The sequence below is a fragment of the Leptopilina heterotoma genome, unplaced genomic scaffold (genome assembly GCF_015476425.1).
Source record: "Leptopilina heterotoma isolate Lh14 unplaced genomic scaffold, ASM1547642v1 Lhet_128, whole genome shotgun sequence".
Classification (NCBI taxonomy): Eukaryota; Metazoa; Arthropoda; class Insecta; order Hymenoptera; family Figitidae; genus Leptopilina; species Leptopilina heterotoma.
In genome coordinates, this window is record NW_025110846.1 from 1,223,559 (window position 1) to 1,243,546 (window position 19,988).

Below are 19,988 nucleotides of genomic sequence, written 5' to 3' on the forward strand. Positions count from 1 at the left end.
AAAAAAATACAGTGCACATGCATTAAAAAAAATAGCATTACATACTATATCAGGCTCCTTTCTAAATTGTTAGGGAATTATTGCTTAGGAGTCGCTCAAATAAACTAAATGTTGTATTTCTTATAAAAAACAAAAAATTTTTTAGTGCGTCCATTTATTACACACGTGCCTTTCATTGCATAGCTTTTTTGTTATTTTTGTCACGTTTATTATATATTATTTACGTTATATTTAGGGTCAAAAAAAAGTTATCTACTTTTTTTCTTCTAGTTTTTAGATTTATGTGCTTAAAAAGGAAAAAAGAAGTTTTTGTCAAATCCGGTTTTCTTGAAATGAATTCGGAGTTTAGTTCATATATATTTAATTTTTTGTTTTCGTAATTGTATATATAAATAGTTGACTATTACGCACGCGTGGATATTTGGAATAAAATTATTGATTTAACAAGAAAAAATATATTTTTTATTTACATAAAAACATACGTATTTTATATATTATATATAAAACAATAATCTGTCGATCACATATTTTTACAATATATAATTATAATATTTAGACAAAAAGTGTCTTGCAAGAATAAGACTTTCTTGATCTTTTTTTTACACTCTTTTCTTTTTTCTTTATGAATTGTTTTTCTTCAATTAAAAAAGTAGATTATCAAAACTTTAGTTTGTAAACTTAATTTTCTTTGTTGAAATTAAAAAACAAGTAAATTTTTTTTCACTTTTTGAAGAAAAGAATTCATAAATTTGAACTCTAATAATAAAATGGAGATTGCAGGAATAAGAAACAAAATACAATGTCCATTAAATTATTATTTGGCAAATTGTAAACTCTAAAAAAAATTATAGAAAAGTTAATTTTTTCGAAAAAGTTACTATTCATAAAAAATTTCATAAAGCTAGACTAATTTATAAAAAAAATTACTGTTCTTGAAAAGTATCAATTTTCAAGAAAGAACAAATTTCTACTTATAAAAATCTCTTTCTAAAGAAAGCAAATTTTCTCCCTATTTGTACATTTTTGTAAACAATTATATTTCTTGAAAAAAATTCTTTGTACAAAAATTGTGAATTTACATATTCTAAACTTCATCCATTTTGAGTTATTTTTTTTAAATATAAAATTAAGATCACATTCTGCAAAATGGATAAAGTGTTATGTCTGATTCTCGCATGACAAGGTAGCAATATTTTTTTTCTTTATTCAGGTACCATCGTTTTCGATCTTCGTTTCCTTTCTGGTGAGGAGGGTTAAATTTGATAAAATTTTTGGTAGCCTCTAATTATACAGACCCATCCATAAATGGAAGCAGCAAGCGTTTACGAAACCTTCAACCAGACTGTAAATTCCGCGAACATTCGATGAACTTGTATTCTCAATTGAATTTCGATAGACAGCGCAGAGTTCCTATTTAAAAAGAAAACAAGTATTTAATTAAATCAAAAATTAACATAATTGACAATTTTGCTTTTGGTCAAAAAAATTTATATTTATCCATTAAAATCAAAACCAGGCTTTTAGCTTTAAAAATTTAACGATTTTCTATAATTTTTAACTACATTTCTACTCTAAATCAATTAATTCTAAAAATCTTCGAGAATTCGATTATATAATTAAACTGTAACGAGAAATTTTATTAAAACTGTCATTGAAAATAATTAAATTCATGTAAAAAATTTTATTGAAAATTTTGAAAATAATTGAATTTCTGAGAACAATTTTATTAAAATTTTTTTAAATAATTGAATTCCTGCAAAGAATTCTATTACAATTTTTTTAAAGAATTTCATTAAAATTTTTGAAAATAATTGAATTCTTGCGAAGAATTTTATTAAAATTTTAAAAAATAATTTAAATAATTGCTTCGAATTATATTATTTAAAGAATTGAATTTTTTCTAGAAAATTTATTAAAATTGTATTAAAAATAATTGAATTTTTATACAGAATTTTACCAAAATTCTTAAAAATATTTGAATTCTTGCAAAGAATTATATTCAAAATGTTATAAATAATAATTAATAAATGAATTGAATTAATCTGTTCATAAAAAATAATTTAATTTTTGCAACGAATTTTACATAAAAATTTTTTAAATAATTGAATTCTTTCGAAAAATTTTATTAAAATTGTATTTAAAATATGCAATTGAATTTCTGCGAAGAATTTTATTAAAATTTTAAAAATAATTTTATTGTGTCGAGAATTTTTATTAAAATTGTATTAAAAATAATTGAATATCTGTGAAAAATTTTATTGTTTATAAAAATAATTGAATTTCTGCGAAAAATTTTATTAAACTTTTTGAAAACAATTGAATTGTTTCGAACAATTATTCTACTTTCAATTATGTTCGAAATTTTTTTTTTTTAAATTATTCAAAAATAATTTTTGAAAGATTTGATTATAAAAATGTTTATAAAGTCGGAGAAAGTTCTTTCTACCAAAAAAAATTTTATTTTGTTAAAATATTTGAAAGAAAAGTCTTATTGTTTTGAAAGTTCATTTAGTAAAACTCATTTTTAGCAAAATTCACTTTTGGTGAAATTAATTTATAGGAAAATTAATTTTGAATTAAATTAATTTTTAGTAAAATTAATTACAAATTAAATTATTTTTTAGTGAAATTAAATGCAAATTAAATTATATTTTAGTAAAATTAATTGCAAATTAAATTACTTGTAAGTAAAATTAATTGCAAATTAAATTACTTATTAGTAAAATTAATTGCAAATTCAATTACTTGTTAGTAAAATGAATTACAAATTAAATTAAATTTCAGTGAAATTAATTACAAATTAAATTAATCTTCAGTTACATAAATAAAGAATTGTTTTAGTTTTAAGTAAAATTAATTTTTTCTGCAATTAATTTTATAAGAAAAAAAATATTACAAAACTTACACCGCGAGAAGTGTGAAGATCAATAGTCAACATCATGAACGCCTGAACGTAACTCGGATGAAGAATAAGATGATGAGTGACATTTCCATCTGGCGTATTGAATTGCTTATGATGATCCTGATATTTATTTTGCAAAACTTTCGCTAAATTTTGATACCAAACCATTGGTTGATTAACAAGTGGACTTAGTCTCGGATCCAGTGTCGAGAGTGGTTCAACAATTGCCAATGAACGTAGTTCGGTAAATTCAGCGTAAGACATACTCGTCCGATTTTCCAATAATTTATTCCACAATAAATGAGTCCGACAATGTAGTGCTCCCTGTTCGATCATTGAGGTAATATGTTCCCTGGCCGTTTGAGCTTGTGACATTATCATTTGCTGCATCATTTGCTCGTGCGATGAATAGTAACCAAAATAATTAATCGATTCACGTCTAATGAGAGTTAGATTTGAAGATGAAGCACCCAATATACTGTGAGTGAGAGGAGATGAAGGTACTGGCGGTGGAGTTGGTGCTTGAACGTCCTGATCATCATTATCATCATTATTATCATCATCGTTGTTGTTGTTGTCATTTTCCTCGTTTTTAGCCTCGGCATCCGAAAGATTAACGATCTGCTCGTGAAGATCAATGGAGCTCGTTTTAAATTCACATTTCGAGTGTTTTCTCGACGAGGGCATTGTACTTGACGCTGGACTCGATTCCGAGGGACTTTCGATTTGTGAATTTGTCACCGATTTACCAACACTGTAAACTGTACGAAATTTACCGAGTTTGTTATTCTCCAGATCTCGTTTTGGATAAAGTTCACGTTTACTAGTCAGCATCAGATAATATTTCAGTGTAATTTCATTGCTATTCGTATCGGATATTTCCTCGAGACGTGAGACAATCAAAGCAATGTCCGAATCGTCCGTGTATTTCGTATCCTGTGAATCGCAATAACCAACTAGGGGTGAATTTTGCAATTTTACGAGAACGTATTCACTTTCCTGATTTTCATCCGAGTCGTCTGTCATGCTGAAAACTTGCATTCCGTACGCCTTTTCATGGGACAGTAAATAGGAGTACAGCGTTCGTGCAGGTGTTGCCAAATTACTAATCGTTATAACACCTGAAAAATTCCTTTCTTGTAAATTCAAAATCCGAAAAAAGAGAATTTTAGGTATAAACAAATTTTAGTAGAAAAATAATTTATAAACTTACCACTGTAGACTAAATTTCTCGCATAATTTGGAGCCTTGCTGTAATATTTATTGAAATCGTCCAAAAAATTTGTGAGATGATAACCGTATTTAAGTGGTCTGTGGCCAATTCCAGCGAGATATGTATGAATCGATCGAAGATGAAAATCATAAGTAAATGAGTGCAAGTGCATATTTATTTTAATTTCATCACAGGCATCAATAAAACTGAGTATAAACTGAAAGAACAAAAAACATTTACTATTAAATATTAAAAATAATATTATTAAAATATTGAATAATAATAATATTAAAAAGGACAAAAAAATATAAATTACGATTTTATCACTCGGTCAACTTTAATTACTGTAAATAAAAAAAAATATATTTAAAAAAATAAAAAAGTATTAGTAAGATTTATTTTAGCCTAATGGCTCAGAAACGGAATAAAAAAGTACAAAAAAAATATTAAGAAACATGAGAATTATTTTTACAAATAAAATTCTCTACCTGATTGACTAGAGCACTGTTTGTCTTCGCTTGCAATCGACTGCATTCAATCACTCGCAATTTAACCGAGAAAAATGGCTCCAACAGGTAAATTTCAAATAAAAGTACTCCACCGAGCATTGACTTCTTCAAATAAAAAATTTGATTCTGACCAGTCTCTCGTTCCCTGTTTGAAAAAAAAATTCTATATTAATAATCCTTGTATTCAGTTAATCTATTCACAATTTGAAATATGTTATTTTTCTTTGCTTCTTGTTTCCTAATTTTTTTGATAATTTTTCTTTATAATATTTTAAAATTTTAATTTAATGAAAATAATTGAATTGTTTCGAAGAATTTTATCCAAATTTCTGAAAATAATCAAAGTTTCGCGAAGAATGTTATTAAAAAGTTTTTAAATAATAGAATTCTTTCGAGAAATTTCATTTAAAATTGTCTTTAAAATAATTGAATTTCTGCAAAGAATTTTATCGTTTATAAAAATTAAATTTTTGCTTAGAATATTTAAAAAATTCTATAACATAATTTAAATCTTGCAATTAATTTTTTGTTCACGAAACAGAATTGAATTTTTTTTAAATTATAGACAATAATTAAATTATTGCTAAGAATTGTAAAAGAAAATTTTAAAAAATGCTTGAATTCTTTTTAGAAATTTTATTTAAATTGTATTGAAAATATTTAAATTCCTGCGAAGAATTTTATTGAAGTTTTTGAAAATAATAAATAATATTAATTAAGAAATTGAAGAAGGAGAAAAATAAGAGGAAAAAGAAGAAGCTAAAGATAGAAAGCATTTTAAAAAAAGTAACTTACGATCGATGAATAGTTTCGGTTTGAACAGGATTGAAACCGAGAATTTGCAGATATTGTTTGTACTCGGAAAGCATGTGAAAACATAATTCTCGGTGCCATTCGTTCACCACTGGACTAGATCTATCCGCATCCTTAATTTTCCGCGATGTCGTGTTCAATTGTGCGGCATTCTCCGAAATACTCGACGACGATGGTGTCAATGAATGATCTCTTGTGGCGGCAGATTGTAAACGCCAATCGGGCAAAAACAACAACGGCGTGTGACAATAGTGAATCACTCTCGAATGCTGCCTAAATGTACTCAATGTCGACGAGGAAATTGGAATATTCGGAACTGTATTCTTACTTTGCCAAATCGAATACAATTTATTCAGATCCTCTGAAAAAATATTTTAAATACTGTTAAAAATTCGTCTACCAATTTTCTCTACCATAAATTCTTCATTATAATTATATTTATTGTTTTAATAATGATTATTATTATTTAAATTATAAATCCCTTTCCTTTACTTAATTATATTTATTGTTTTAATAATGATTATTATTATTTAAATTATAAATCCCTTTCCTTTACTTAATTATGTTTATTGTTTTCAATATGTCACGATTTAAACGATAATTTACGATTTCTTATAATTTGAAAATAGAAAAAAACCTTTTCGTTTCTTCTCCCTCTGCCGAAGTTCCTGAAAATCGTGAGCTGCTTTAACAACTGGATCCGTTGTTGTCGGTGAATTTTGAGCATTTGGTTTCGCATCTCTCATCACTTGTCCCATTAAATGACTCCAAGAAAATGACGTATTTTTTGTAGTTTGTATTCTAGCAGGCGAAGCTTGAGGAAATTTTGCAAGACTCTCAATGTCTGTTATTTGAAATTGTGTCGATTCATTTTGTTCCCTCTGCTCATACGTTCTCAATGGTTGATGATGAAAAATCCCCAATTTTTGCATTATTATATTCGAATAAAGCGTCGATCTTGACGAGAGCCACATTCCCAAATTCGTCGTTTGCTTAATTAATTTCTCCGATCTCTCCTTCGACCAATTGTACATGTAGAGAATGATCTGAAAATAATTTATATTTTTAACTATCATTTTTAAATTATTAGTTTTTATTGTTTATATTTGCATAAATTTTTAAATAATTCTTCGAAAGAATTCAATTATTTTTATAAATAATAACATTCTTCGGACAAATTCAATTTTTTTACATTTATACTAAAATTTATCTCAGGGATTCAATTATGTTCAATACAATTTTAATAAAATTCTTCGAAGGAATTCAATTATCCCTTCGAATAATTTCTCAAATTTTTTGATAGAATTCTTTGAAAGAATTTAATGATTTTCAATAAATTAATTTTAAAATTGAAAATATTTAAAAAGAAAAATTATTTAAAAAGTTAGGAAACAAGAAAACAAACCAAAGTTTGGTAACTATTGTTTCGTTTATAAGATTGTGGAATAAAAATAATAACTTACATTTTTACTTTGAATTTTCGCCAATAGTAGTCTTTGTCTAGGTACAAAGTCCGATTCAAAAATTAGCGGGTAGAATCTTTGGAGTAATTTTTGATCTGTAGGAAAAAATTGACAAATCATATACTTTTTCTAGACATTTTTTTCTATTTCACAAATTAAAAAAATTTTTTGATTTAAAATTAAAATTTATTCATTTTATCATGCAAAAAAATAGATAAATTTTGTCTTTTTTCAACTTACCTTTAGGCACAAGTTTCTCGGGTTCAATCGTCTGTGCGAAGGAGGCTTTCCACTGTTGGAAATTTCTCGCGATGAGAATACTTTTAACGTAGATTCCTTGTTCTTCTTTAAAAAAATCACAGGGAAGATAGAGACTTTCGTCGTTACTCTCCTTCTCCTGGGCATTCTTAAGCCAAGCACTGTTTATGTTATCAGCTCCCTCGAGAATTTTAAATGCCAATGGATCCTCTTCCATGTCATCGTTGATAAAAGGTTGACGACTACTTTGAACGAAAGTTCTCGTCAATGTATCCGACGCATTATTATAAATAATATTTTGCAATTCACGTAAAGCAACCGCCAACGAGTGTCTTCTGTCGAGGGTGACAATGTGCTTCTTAACAGCCGGTACATTTATCTCGAGTGCAAATTGAAACCAAAACGGTAAAGTAACATAATACATTTTATGCAATTTTCCCTTCTCGCCCATTTCATAATTCAAAGTATTTGCTGCCTCACTATTTTTTTCTTTAGAAGAAATTTTACCAGTTTCATCGCATTTAATTTCATTTTCACTTTCATTAATTTCTGCTAAATTAATTCTTTTCCCTTGATCAAGTTCACTTGGCGTTTTTTCTATTTCGGATTTTTTACTTATTTCTATTTCAATATTTTGATTAGTAGTTTTAACTGAATTTGATTTAATCTCAATTTTTTTATTTTCGTCGGATTTATCGGTAACGAAAGTTTCAGTTTTAATTTTAGTTTCAGGCGACTGTTCAGTTTCAGGCGTTTTGATTTTACTTTCACTAATTTGTCGATTTGGCGAGTCATCTGTATTTAGAATCGAATTCTCCTTCAGAGGAACTGTGAGAAGTGTCGGTAGAAAATGATATTCGGTTACTAAATCCCAAATAGCGTGTCTAACAGCAGATCTTAATTTCTGAACAAGAGATTCAAGATTAACACGACCCTGCTTCCAGATTCGAAATTCGATCAAAGCTTTAATATCAGTTTCCATTTCCGTCTTTGCATCGAACACTGAAGTTGATACGATACTTTCGAAATCTTCAACTTTTAGACATTCTGGTAAAGGTGATGTTCTCGATGAATTATTTTCCGTGATAATCAATTCTCCTTTTGTATTAACAATTCCCATGGCGATACACGCGATTCCACGACTTCCGCTCGATTGACTTTGATTGTACAAGAAGATTTCCGATTCGGGTATTCGCTTCACAGAATTTTCCGGTTGCGAATAATCTTGAAAGTGATAATGTGCTCGTGAGTCCGTGTGTTTCGGTATGTAGAGAAACTAAAATTTGAGAAAAAGAAATTGAAATTAAATTAAAGAAAAGAATGGAAATATTTAATATTTAAAAGCAAGGGAAGAAGAATAATGAAAATTAATTCCAGGCTTCGTACTCGGTAATTAATTTTAAAAAAGTAGCTTTAAGACTGAAAAAGTAGTAAAATAGTAGATATCGAAAAATTAAACTAACCGACGCAATTTTTTCATAATTTATTATTGAATGAAATTACATTAAAAAATGGAATAATTTCTTTTAAATCGAAAAATTTAACTGTAATTCAATTTTAAATAAATCCTTATTAGACAATACGACGATAATTCAATTATTTAAAAACAAAAATAAATAATTTATTGAATAATTAAATATTTCTTAAAACTGAATTCTTTTAAAGAACTACAACAAATTTTTTTTAAATAATTGAATTCTTTCGAAGAATTTTAATAAAATTTTCAAGAATAATTGCAATTTTTCGAAGAATTCATTTAAAACTGTATAAAAAATTCAAGAATTGAAGAAAGAGGGAAGAATTTAATTAATTATAAAAATAATTAAATTCTTCGGAAGAATTGGATTAAAATTATGAAAAATAATTAAATTATAGAGAAGAATTTTATTATTTAAAAAAAATTGAATTTCATTAGAAATTTTATTAAAATTGTATTAAAAATAATTGAATTCATCCTAAGAATTTTATTATTTATGAAAATAATTGAATTCTTATGAAAAGAATGTTATTAAAACTTTTAAAAATAATTATATTTTTCTTTGGTGAATTAAATTAAAATTGTATTGAAAACAATTTAATTCTTATAAAGAATTTTATCTAAATATATAAAAATAATTTAATTTTTGTGACGAGTTTTATACATTAAATTTTTAAAATAATTGAACTCTGCCTAAGAATTGAATTTAAATTGTATTAAAAATAATTTAATTCCTCCAAAGAATTTCCTTATTTAGGAAAATAATTGAATTCTTATGACGAATTTTATACACAAATTTTTTAAATAATTGAATTTTTCAGAGAAATATTTTTTAAATTGTATCAAAATTAATAATAATTGAATTCCTGTAACAATATTTCAGTATTTTTGAAAATATTGATTTCCTTAAAAGAATTTTCTCAAAATTTAAAAAAATAATTGAATTATTGTGAAGAATTTTTATTGTTTATAGAAATTAAATTTTTGCTAACAGTTTTGTTACAATTTTATCAAATAATCGAAATCTTGCAATACATTATTTTTATGACAATGATTAAATTTTTATAAAGAGTTTTTTTTGAAATTATAGAAAATTTTGAAATACTTGAGACGAATTTTATACAAAAATTTTAAAAATAATTAAATTTTTAAGAGGAATTTCATTTAAATTGTATTAAAAATAATTGAATTCCACCGAAGATTTTTATTATTTATGAAAATAATTCAATTGTTCCGAAGAATTTCTTTTGTTTATAAAAATAATTGAATTCTGAATTTTAAAATTCTTGAGACAAATTGTACACGAAATTTTTAATTATAATTGTATTCTTTCGAGAAATTTCATTTAAATTGTATTAAAAATGATTTTATAAATTTATTTTTTAAATATGTGAATACTTTTAGGAACTTTTTTAAATAAAATAGTAAATATTGAAAATAATTGATTTTTGACAAATTTTTTAAAATAATCGAATCTTTTGAAAGAATTTTATTAAAATTTGTTGAATTCTTTCTAAGAATTTTATTAAAATTTTTGAGAATAATTTTTTATTCGAACTATTAGCGAATTTAAATAAAATTAAAATTTAAAAATTTAAAAATTTTATTTAAATTCTCAAATATAGGAAAAAGTAGCTTTTAGTGTCACAAATCTAAAAAAAATCATTCAAATGATCGTAGCAGATCATAAAAAAGTAGGTTTTAGTAGATGTGTACGAAGCCATAAAATAATAGAGAATAATCTAAAATACTCTAAGATAATAAAAAATAATAGAGAAAAGAAAGAATACCTGTAAAACATTTTGTCGGAGATAATATCCCAAAGCACACATGTGAGTCAGACAATGCGGTGGGAAACTCAATCTCACAATACTCTCCGGTGAACGATAAGGTTTTTGAATAAAATGAACATCGGCTGGAGTTAATTTACACATTGGATTTCTTGCAAGCATCACTGAGAGAACTTCAAGAACAGCATCATCCAAACGATTCTGCAATACCTGAACCAATTCGCATCTAATTTCAGGTCCAGCTTCCGAAATTCCATGCACCATCAATACAATAGAATCGCCAGTTTTATTCAAAATGTCCGACTCCTTTTCTCCAAATGATCGTACCCTAGGTCTTGTGTCATCAATAATACTCTGCTCATTCAATAAACTCGTTCCTCTAGCCTGTGACAATGATGCGATACTACTGCTCCTCGAAACAACAAGTCTCTCATCACTCTCCGACAATTTATTCTGCAGAGATTTCCCATCACTTGTCTGCTCGTGTAGACGAAGATAAAAGACATTGTCAGTTTTCTCCCGATAGACAAACATATTACTTCGATTATTGACCGAGAGACGATTCAGTACAGCGTGCAGAGCTTTAATACCTCTCGACAAACCCGAACGTCCCGGACCAGTTTTCAATCTCGGATGTAAACAAAATGGCATTTCCCAAACGACAGGACATCGAAACATTCCTGGATTGAGATTTATCGCTGCATTGTGACTAATTGCTCCACTACCCTCGCTGAATGAATCGGCTTTCCAGTTGTGATCCTCACTCGACTCGGGTTCAAGTAAAGAATCACAGAGTCGCGTGTCATTGAGACGATGAAGCAAAAGATACTGATTCACACGACGGCAAATTGCTTTTATTTGCGTGACGAGTAATTTTTGTATCTGTTGATAGTGCGCCACTTCAGTTGATGCCAATTCCAAAAATCGACAGTGAAAATAAACATTCACGTGCGTTGTTTCCACGCGTAGAATAAGCCAAAAATTAGGCAACAACTTCCGACGTCGATCCATTTCAATTAACCATTGACATTCATCCTCGGAGTCGCTACTGTCACCATCGTAACCATCGTCAGTGCCAATTTGTCCCTCGCCAATGCTGGATATTTCCGACAAATAACCCGGTGGATCGCCCGAGTCCTGTTTCTTAGTTCGTCTCTCGTCCTGCCTCTCGAGATCCGAATAAATTTCATCATCGAAACAATTTTGCTCGACCGATTCCTCGCTCTGTTGCTCGCCACCACTCGAATCGGCATTGTACACCTGTTGCTCGAGATTCTTGACGAAATAAAAATAACTCCCCTCCTGACGAATACAATAGCGATCAATCTCGAGTCGCGTGAGTTCTTCGAGAAATTTTGGCACACTATTCTCCGAGGGGAAGACAAAATGTAAAAGTACTTTCTCCGTGTAACAACTTGTGCGATCGTTCGATTCGGCAACGTGACGAGCGACAAAATTTAATGCCTCCTCAGTTGGGGAGGATTTATCCAAAAGTGCCGTCGCCGTCTCGTCCTGAAGAAGCCAATCGATTTCCTCCTTTAAATTCGTGATTGCCGTGTATTGATAGTGTGGCAGGTGGGACAGACCGGCTTGAACTGCTTCGACGTCGGAGAAATCGGTACCATTTCCAATGCTGTTGCTGTGCTCGGTGCCGAGACTTCCGTGTGGTGATGCACTACAAAAAGATGTTGTTCGCAAGCCGGGAGTACAATCGATGCTCACTTCCAATACCTCCTTGGGAAGATAGAGACAAATTATGTCGAGTGTCACTTTATAGTCTTCGTAGTTGTCGAAATTTTGCATTATTTCCGTAACGCATGTTGGTAGTAGTTTGACTGGTGTACTCGACAGACTTGAGCGATTACGAACCGAACAATTTAATTGCAAAAATAGAGGATGATCTTTACTGGAATCTGAATCTACATTGAGATCGCTGATGAACGATTCCGTTGATTCACTGCTGGAAAATTTTTGCTCATTGTGATTGTTCACCATCGGCCAACTGACGCTGTTTGCATTCACTGAAAATTGAAAGCATAAATATAATGAATAATAAATATTTTAAAATAAAATTCAAAAAATATATCTTAATTGAAAAATATTCCGTATGAATAAGAATTGCCACAAAAATAGAAAATTTATTTATTATTTTTGTAATAAAAATTTTCGATAGAATTCAATTATTTTTAATACAATTTAAATGAAATTCTTTAGATGAATTCACTTATTTTAAAAATTTTTGTATAAAATTCGTCATAAGAATTTCAAAATTTTCTATAATTTTAATTTAATTTTTTATAATTTTCTGTCATTGTTTCGTAAAATTTCAATTATTTTTAAAAACAAAAAAAATTCATTGCAAGATTTCAATTATTTTTAGAAATTTTAATAAAATACTTGCCAAAAATTCAATTATTTTTATAAATAATAAAATTCTTCACAGGAATTCAATTATTTTTAATACAATTTAAATGAAATTCTTTGGAAACATTCAATCATTTTAAAAATTTTTGTATCAAATTCTTCATAAAAATTTCAAAATTTTCTATAATTTAAAAAAAATTCTTCGCAAAAATTTAATTATTTTTAAAAACAAAAAAAATTCATTGCAAGATTTCAATTATTTATAGAAATTTTAATAAAATACTTGCCAAGAATGCAATTATTTTTATAAATAATAAAATTCTTAACAGGAATTCAATTATTTTTAATGCAATTTAAATTAAATTCTTTGGATGAATTCACTTCTTTTAAAAATTGATGCATCAAATTCGTCATAAAAATTTTAAAATTTTGTATGATTTTAAAAAAATTCTTCGCAAAAATACAATTATTTTCAAAAACAAAAAAAAATTCATTGCAAGATTTCAATTATTTTCAGAAATTTTAATAAAAAATACTTTTCAAGAATTCAATTATTGTTGAATTTATAAAATCCTTTAGTAGAATTCAATTATTTTCAGTTCATTTTTAATTAAATTCCTTAAAAGAATTTAATTAATTTTTAAGTTCTGAATAAAATTCTTCAAAACAATTTAATTATTTAGAGAAAATTAAAAAAAATAACTGAAAAATTATCTATAAAATTCATATAACTTTTTAAATTCAAAAAGTTTCACAAAAATCCATTTGACAAAAAATGGAATGAATTTTGATTTCTGGCAGAAAATTACCTTTTCCAGTGCAACTATTCATTTTACACTCCAACGCCTCCGAATGAAAGGTGAATTCCTCCAATTCATCGTCACTGTCCGTGTTTTGTAAATCTGCAAGTTTCTGTAAATAAATCAAAATTGTCATTTCGTTTTATAAAGGAAAAATTTGCATATATTATTTTTTTTTCATTTCTTGAATACTTTTAATTTAATAATTAAAATAAAAGATAATAATAAAATTAAATTAAATTAAAGTAAAAGATTAAAAATTCAAATAATTAAAAATAAATAATTGAAATAGTTAAAAAACTAACCATTCTTTCCGGTTGCCAGGAAGGAAGACAATAGTACAATTTCGGATGTGCCGGCACAGGTCTAAACGACACATTTATTATTCTCTCGAATTTATTTTTAATTAAATTGTGAAAAGGTTGAATTTCATTGCACGCAATTTTCTCCGTATAGGTATTTTGATTTTCTAAGGACGATGTACTCAAATGCTTGCAAACGGATCGTAAATAATCTGTTATATTGATTTCCATATAATTTTCCTCGCATTGCTCAACGGCTGCTTCAATATCTTCATAATTCAAGGGACGTTGAAGAATCAGTGATTTGTAAACTGCCATAACGTAACAACGACAATGAGCCAAACTCAAAATCTTACAATGCTCCATTAGACTCTTTTGATCTGAAAACAAATTTTCGTTTACAATTTTTTTTATTTATTTTATATTTATTTATATTTATTTTTACTTACTATTTTAATTTAAAAATTGTAAATTGTAATATAAAAAAATTGTTATTAGTTGTTTAATTTTAAAATACTGGTAAGAAAAGCAAAAATAGTAAAAATAAATTCTACAAAACTCTGTAAATTCTCGAGAAAATTTTCCCCACCATTTAAAGCATTGTCAGAATCTTCACTCTTCGGTTCTGGCGATGAAGGTTTCGTGTCCCCGCCTGATTTCAAATTAATGAACTCCTCTTGAAAATGTTCACCAATTCGAAATGTATAATCGCGATAAATGTCTTTGGCACGTGGTGAAGAAAGTTTATCGACCAATGCGTCGATCAACAATGCCAACGAGCAATCGTAAACATAAATTGGAAGAATTAATCCCCGTTTTGTATTTTCATCGGTCAATTTTTGATATGGTTCCATTTTCGGTGTACTGTGTGCCGTTGTCGTGTGACTCGATACATTTGAATTGAAATCGTCGAAATTATGAAAAGGCGACAAACTCTCATTGTCATGATGACTTCTCGCATAAGGCACTGGAGTCAAGTTTGTATCTCGAAGATCAAAATTCGAACTCAACGATTCATAGTGTAAATTTGAATCGGTTCTCAAATATGAATCTTGAACGTCCTCCTCTGGATACATCAGTAATCGAGCGTCTTTTTCGGTTGCCGGTAAAATTGTTATAATCACATGGGTGACACTTACGCCCTTCACGAAACATCTCCATTGGGGGAACACTGATTTATTCTTTATTCGATCTGTAATTTTTTTAATTTAATTGTGGTAAAGAATTTTATCAAAATTAAAAAAAATTATTATTGAATTCGTGTGAAGAATTTTATTAAAATTTTTCGAAAATAATTAAATTATTGTGGCGAATTTTATACAAAATTTTTTAAAATAATTGAATTCCGCCCAAGAACTTCATTTAAATTTTATTAAAAATAATTTAATTCCACAGAAGAATTTTATTATTTATGAAAATAATTGAATTGTTTCAAAGAACTTTATTAAAATTTCTAAAAATAATAATATTTTTCTGAGAAGTTAATTTAAAATTGTATTAGAAATAATTTAATTCTTAAAAAGAATTTTATCAAAATTTTTAAAAATAATTGAATTTTTGCGAAGAATTTTATTGAAAATTTTAAAAATACTTGAATTCCTGCGAAGAATTTTTATTAACTTTGTATTTCAAAATAATTGAATTTCTTCTAACAATTATAGAAAATTTTGAAATTCTTGAGACGAATTTTATATGAAACTTTAAAAATGTTTGAATTCTTTTGAGGAATTTGATTTAAATTGTTTTAAAAATAATTGCATTCTACCAAAGAATTTTAATATTTTATGAAAATCATTGAATTCTTCTGAAGAATTTTATTAAAATTTCTGAAAATAATTGAAAGCTTGCAAATGAATTTTTTTTAAATCATAGAAAATTTTTAAATTCTTGCGACGAGTTTTATGCAATAATTTTAATAATAATTGAACTCTTTCGCGGAATTTCATTTAAATTTTAATAAAAAAAATTGAATTTGTCCGAAGAATTTTATTATTTTTAAAAATAAATGAATTTTTCCGAAGAATTTTAATAAAATTTTTTGAAAATAACAAACAATAATAATTAATTAGTAAATTATCTGAAATTATTCAAAAACTGAAGTTGATATTTGAAAATAAAAATTTTAAATTCATACGGCTTTGCTCGCTTACTTTCCAATAAATTAATTAATTTCTTTTCTTAAGGGAAGAATTGATTAAGTAAAAATCTAATTTCTAATAAAATGAAAAAAGAAAATTCCTACTTGAGTGGAAATATGGAATATGAGATTCTTCATCTCGAGGACGATTGAATAACATTTCTGTAAATTTTTGAGATTCCACAGCCGTGAGAATCAATTCCCGATTGTGAAGATGCTTTATGTGATCCAAAAATCCTTCGATGAGTATTCGATTCGCATTATCGTCTCCCACATCATCATTATGTATACCTAATTAATAAATAAAATTTTGGTTTAATTCAATTCAATTTAATTTAATTTAATTAAATCTAATTTAATTTAATTTATTTTTAGATTATCAACAAACAATTGTAAAGTTCATAATTGAGAAAATAGATTTGAACAAAATAACAAAATTTTTCGTCAATAAAGTTCACAACGTTTGTATCTAATCAATAATTTAGAAGAATAAATATTTGTCTATTTAAAATATAAACTTTTCTATATAAAACATTTTGCATAGCTTTTTGATTGATAACTTTCAAAAGAAATATTTATAAGCAAAAAATTTCACAGTTTTTTCCCTGGAAAAATATTTTTTCTCTTTCAATGATTGATCATAAACGTTGTGAATTTCATCGACGAAAAATTTTGTAATAATTAAATTTTCAGCTTCTTTCTTTTTTAAATTTAAATTTAAAATTTTAAATTCCGAATATTCCTCTAACCGTCATCGAACATAGAGAACAAGAGTTCGGCTTGCTGACATTTTGGCAAAATATTGAGAGTGTCGAAGAGAAAATTCACAGAATGAATTCGTTCCTGATTGGAGGGATGACCTTCTGGAAAATCCGACAAAATAGGTTTTTTAATCGATCTACTAATTAATCCTTGATTCAAATAACCTTGAGCAGCGATAACATCTAAATTTTTCTCCGAAGGTGACACTTGACTCAAGAGGCTCAAGTGCTCGAGGGTTAATAATGCATTAATACAGTCTTCGTCGATATAAGCAATCTGAAATTAAAGGAAAAAATCGATAAAATTAAATTGTGAAACTTGGGGTAAAAATTTCTTTCATATAGATAAGACACTGGATAAGATTATATAAAATACGAGTGGTAATATATTTCTCATTCTTCGACAGTTGGACTGGAAAATAAAATTTTTCTGTTTCTCCTAAAAGAAGGAAATTAATTTTATTATTTTTTATTATTATTCAAACAAACAGTTTTTATTTATAATTTCTGTTATTAAATTTCTCATTCAATTTCTTATTCTTATTTCTAATTCAATTCTCAATAATTTCACAATATTTTATTCGTAATACAATTTTCACAATTTTTGGTAAACTTTTTTAATACCTGTACTTAATTCTAATCTAGAATAAAAATTGATCAGTAGATAAATAAATTGCTAAATAGATCGCAGGAATTATCAAATATAGTCGAAGATAATCGAAAATATTTTTTTTCTCTTCGTCTAAATTTTTCTTTAAAAAAATACAATTCAGATCCTAATCGTCACTTTGAGATCAAAGTTTTATTTGAAGAATTTGTCGATAAGCGTGTGGTAGATAGCTGGATGCAAAAGTCGTTTAAGGCCTCGGGAATAAGATGGAGGAGTTGAATCTCGCTTTAAAATCTAAGCGTAGAGACCACTACTCCACTTGAACCGCGACACCCTCTTCTTTTTTTTTTTTTTTTTTGCTTTTTGCCAAATTTAAATAAAACGAGTGTTTCCAAATTCAAGGGAAGACGAAAGCTTTCCAATTAATCTTGAGCTGGAAGAGTTAGATCTGGCAAGTTTCTAGAGTTCAATTACTCACTGTCAAGATCCTCTCTTCCAACTCAAGATCAGTCAGTTGTTGAGAAATCCAAAAAACTATTTTACAGATGAATTCGCAATTTTCCGGAAATTCGTCTCAAAGTTGATATCGGAATATTTCTGAAAATTCCTCCTTTTTTTTAATTTTCTACAATTCTAATTTTTTTGAAACGAAATTTTTCTATTAAGTGTTCAACTTTGTCCTGAACTATTTCATTTTTCGAAACATTTTTTTTATTCATTTATTTCATTTAGTTTTGATTTGGAAAAATAATTTAATTCTTGAGTCGAAATTCCCATTTATAAAAAATTTCATGTTTGTCTAAAATTTACAGAATCAATATTGACCCAGAATATTGTCGGGTTTAAAAAAAATAAAGCACTCAATGTTTGCTAAAAAATAAAATGATAACGATCCACATGACATTTTTCAACAGAACGTTTAAAAAAACTGATAAAAGAGAATATGAAAAATTCGTTTAATTGCAAAAATAAATTCCAAACAAATAAACAATTTTTTTTATCATTAGTCAACAATTGTTTAACAAAAAAATAAGTAATATCAACTGAAATTTTCGAATTTATTTTTCCTCTATTTTAAAGTTGTCTAAATTAAATTAAAATTAAATTCAGGACAATTGAACACTTTCTGATTTTTTTTTTTTCTAATCAAAAGTAAATTTTCGAAAAACAACTTCACCTTTTGTCACTAGTTTATAACTTTTGTAAAAAAAAAGTTTAAAATAAATAAATTAATCACTCAAAAAATGTAACAGTCCTTCAAGCTCGTTTCACTAGCAATTCCTTATCAACACTACCGCTTGTGACCAAAAACTCGAGGAATCTCCTTATCAAAAAGACTTTCTGAATAAATTCACACCTTACATAACACGAGCACAGTAAAATATCGAATTTTTTTTTACTTTTGGAAAATATATTTTAAAAGTTTTTAATGACAAACAATTGTCAACTAGACACGAAATAAATAATTGTAAATTTAAAAAATGAAGAAAAATGCTAACGACCAGAAGAAAATTATGAACCTCGCCGAAAAAAAGGAAGACAATCACTAACGGGCCCCGAATATACCTGGGCCCTATATATACCTGAGGGTACTGATAGAGAATCCCATCCTAAGTCCTCCATCGATATCGAGTGCCCCACCCCAATGATGATAACGATTGTCTGATAGACATGAACAAACACGTACACGTCTAAATTCTACTTCCACGAAGAGAGAAAAAAAAATTAACTCTCAAATCTGATTAACGAAAAAAATTTAATCCATTTACAATCTATAATTCTATTTCAAGGAATAAATTTATTGTCTTATTGTCCAAGGTTGATTGTCCGCAAAGAGCAAAAATTGTCATGAAACTAAAAAAGAATTCCACACATTTCATTATCATTTTCTTCCTTAAATCCTTCTTTAATTTTTAATAAATTCCCATTACTTTTTAAAAATTAGTAAAAGCAAGTAAACTCCATATTTATTAATAATAAACCAATAAATTTTTACATTTGTTTCAAATAAACCGTTAAGCTTTTTTCTTTTCTTTAAAGAAAACTTGTTTCTTCCTCGAAGGTAACGCGATAAAAATAATGTACAATTTGCTAATTATGATATGAACAAATATAAATATAAAAAAATGCTTTATATTTTATTTTATTATTTTTACATCCAGTTTTTTTAATTTTTACATTCGCTTTCTTTCCTTCCAAGAAAATTTTGTATTTTATTATATTTTGTATTTTTTTTTTATATTTGTTTTTCTTTTTTTGACTAAATTCGAATTCCGACCAAAAAGTATAAAAATGATAATTTATTTCAAAATTGTAAGAGTGAAATAAATTATCATTTTAACCGGTGGACTAATTTAGTTATTCAATAACAATTTATTGAGATTGGACAAGGGTCGGCGCGATAAGTCGAAAGATAAAGATCAATTATGACATTGTTTGAAACAAAGTGTCTTAAGCAAAATTTTATTATTTGGTACCTTTTCATATCACACGCACCTTATTATCAGTTGAGAAAAAAAAATTTTACTTTATAGTCAAAATTTAATCAAATAATAACAAATTTTCAATCTCGAAATCGAAATTAATAAG

The 19,988-nt window shown here is 26.9% G+C and overlaps 1 protein-coding gene across 1 annotated transcript in view; it reads right to left on the minus strand.

Annotated features, from left to right (window-relative positions):
• Window positions 1-184: 184 nt before the first annotated feature.
• Window positions 185-19,988, minus strand: part of LOC122512812 (KICSTOR complex protein SZT2-like) — a 30,178-nt gene continuing 10,374 nt past the window's right edge. The window contains exons 11-24 of the mRNA XM_043628888.1: window positions 16,778-17,066; window positions 16,134-16,319; window positions 14,481-15,083; window positions 13,895-14,271; window positions 13,599-13,701; window positions 10,426-12,446; window positions 7,141-8,434; window positions 6,901-6,995; window positions 6,075-6,483; window positions 5,420-5,798; window positions 4,604-4,769; window positions 4,116-4,332; window positions 2,906-4,023; window positions 185-1,410 (exon numbers count right to left, since the gene is read on the minus strand). Of these exons, the coding sequence (XP_043484823.1) occupies window positions 1,282-1,410; window positions 2,906-4,023; window positions 4,116-4,332; window positions 4,604-4,769; window positions 5,420-5,798; window positions 6,075-6,483; window positions 6,901-6,995; window positions 7,141-8,434; window positions 10,426-12,446; window positions 13,599-13,701; window positions 13,895-14,271; window positions 14,481-15,083; window positions 16,134-16,319; window positions 16,778-17,066 (7,386 nt within the window). The 3' untranslated portion in view covers window positions 185-1,281. The remainder of the gene's footprint in view (window positions 1,411-2,905; window positions 4,024-4,115; window positions 4,333-4,603; window positions 4,770-5,419; window positions 5,799-6,074; window positions 6,484-6,900; window positions 6,996-7,140; window positions 8,435-10,425; window positions 12,447-13,598; window positions 13,702-13,894; window positions 14,272-14,480; window positions 15,084-16,133; window positions 16,320-16,777; window positions 17,067-19,988) is intronic.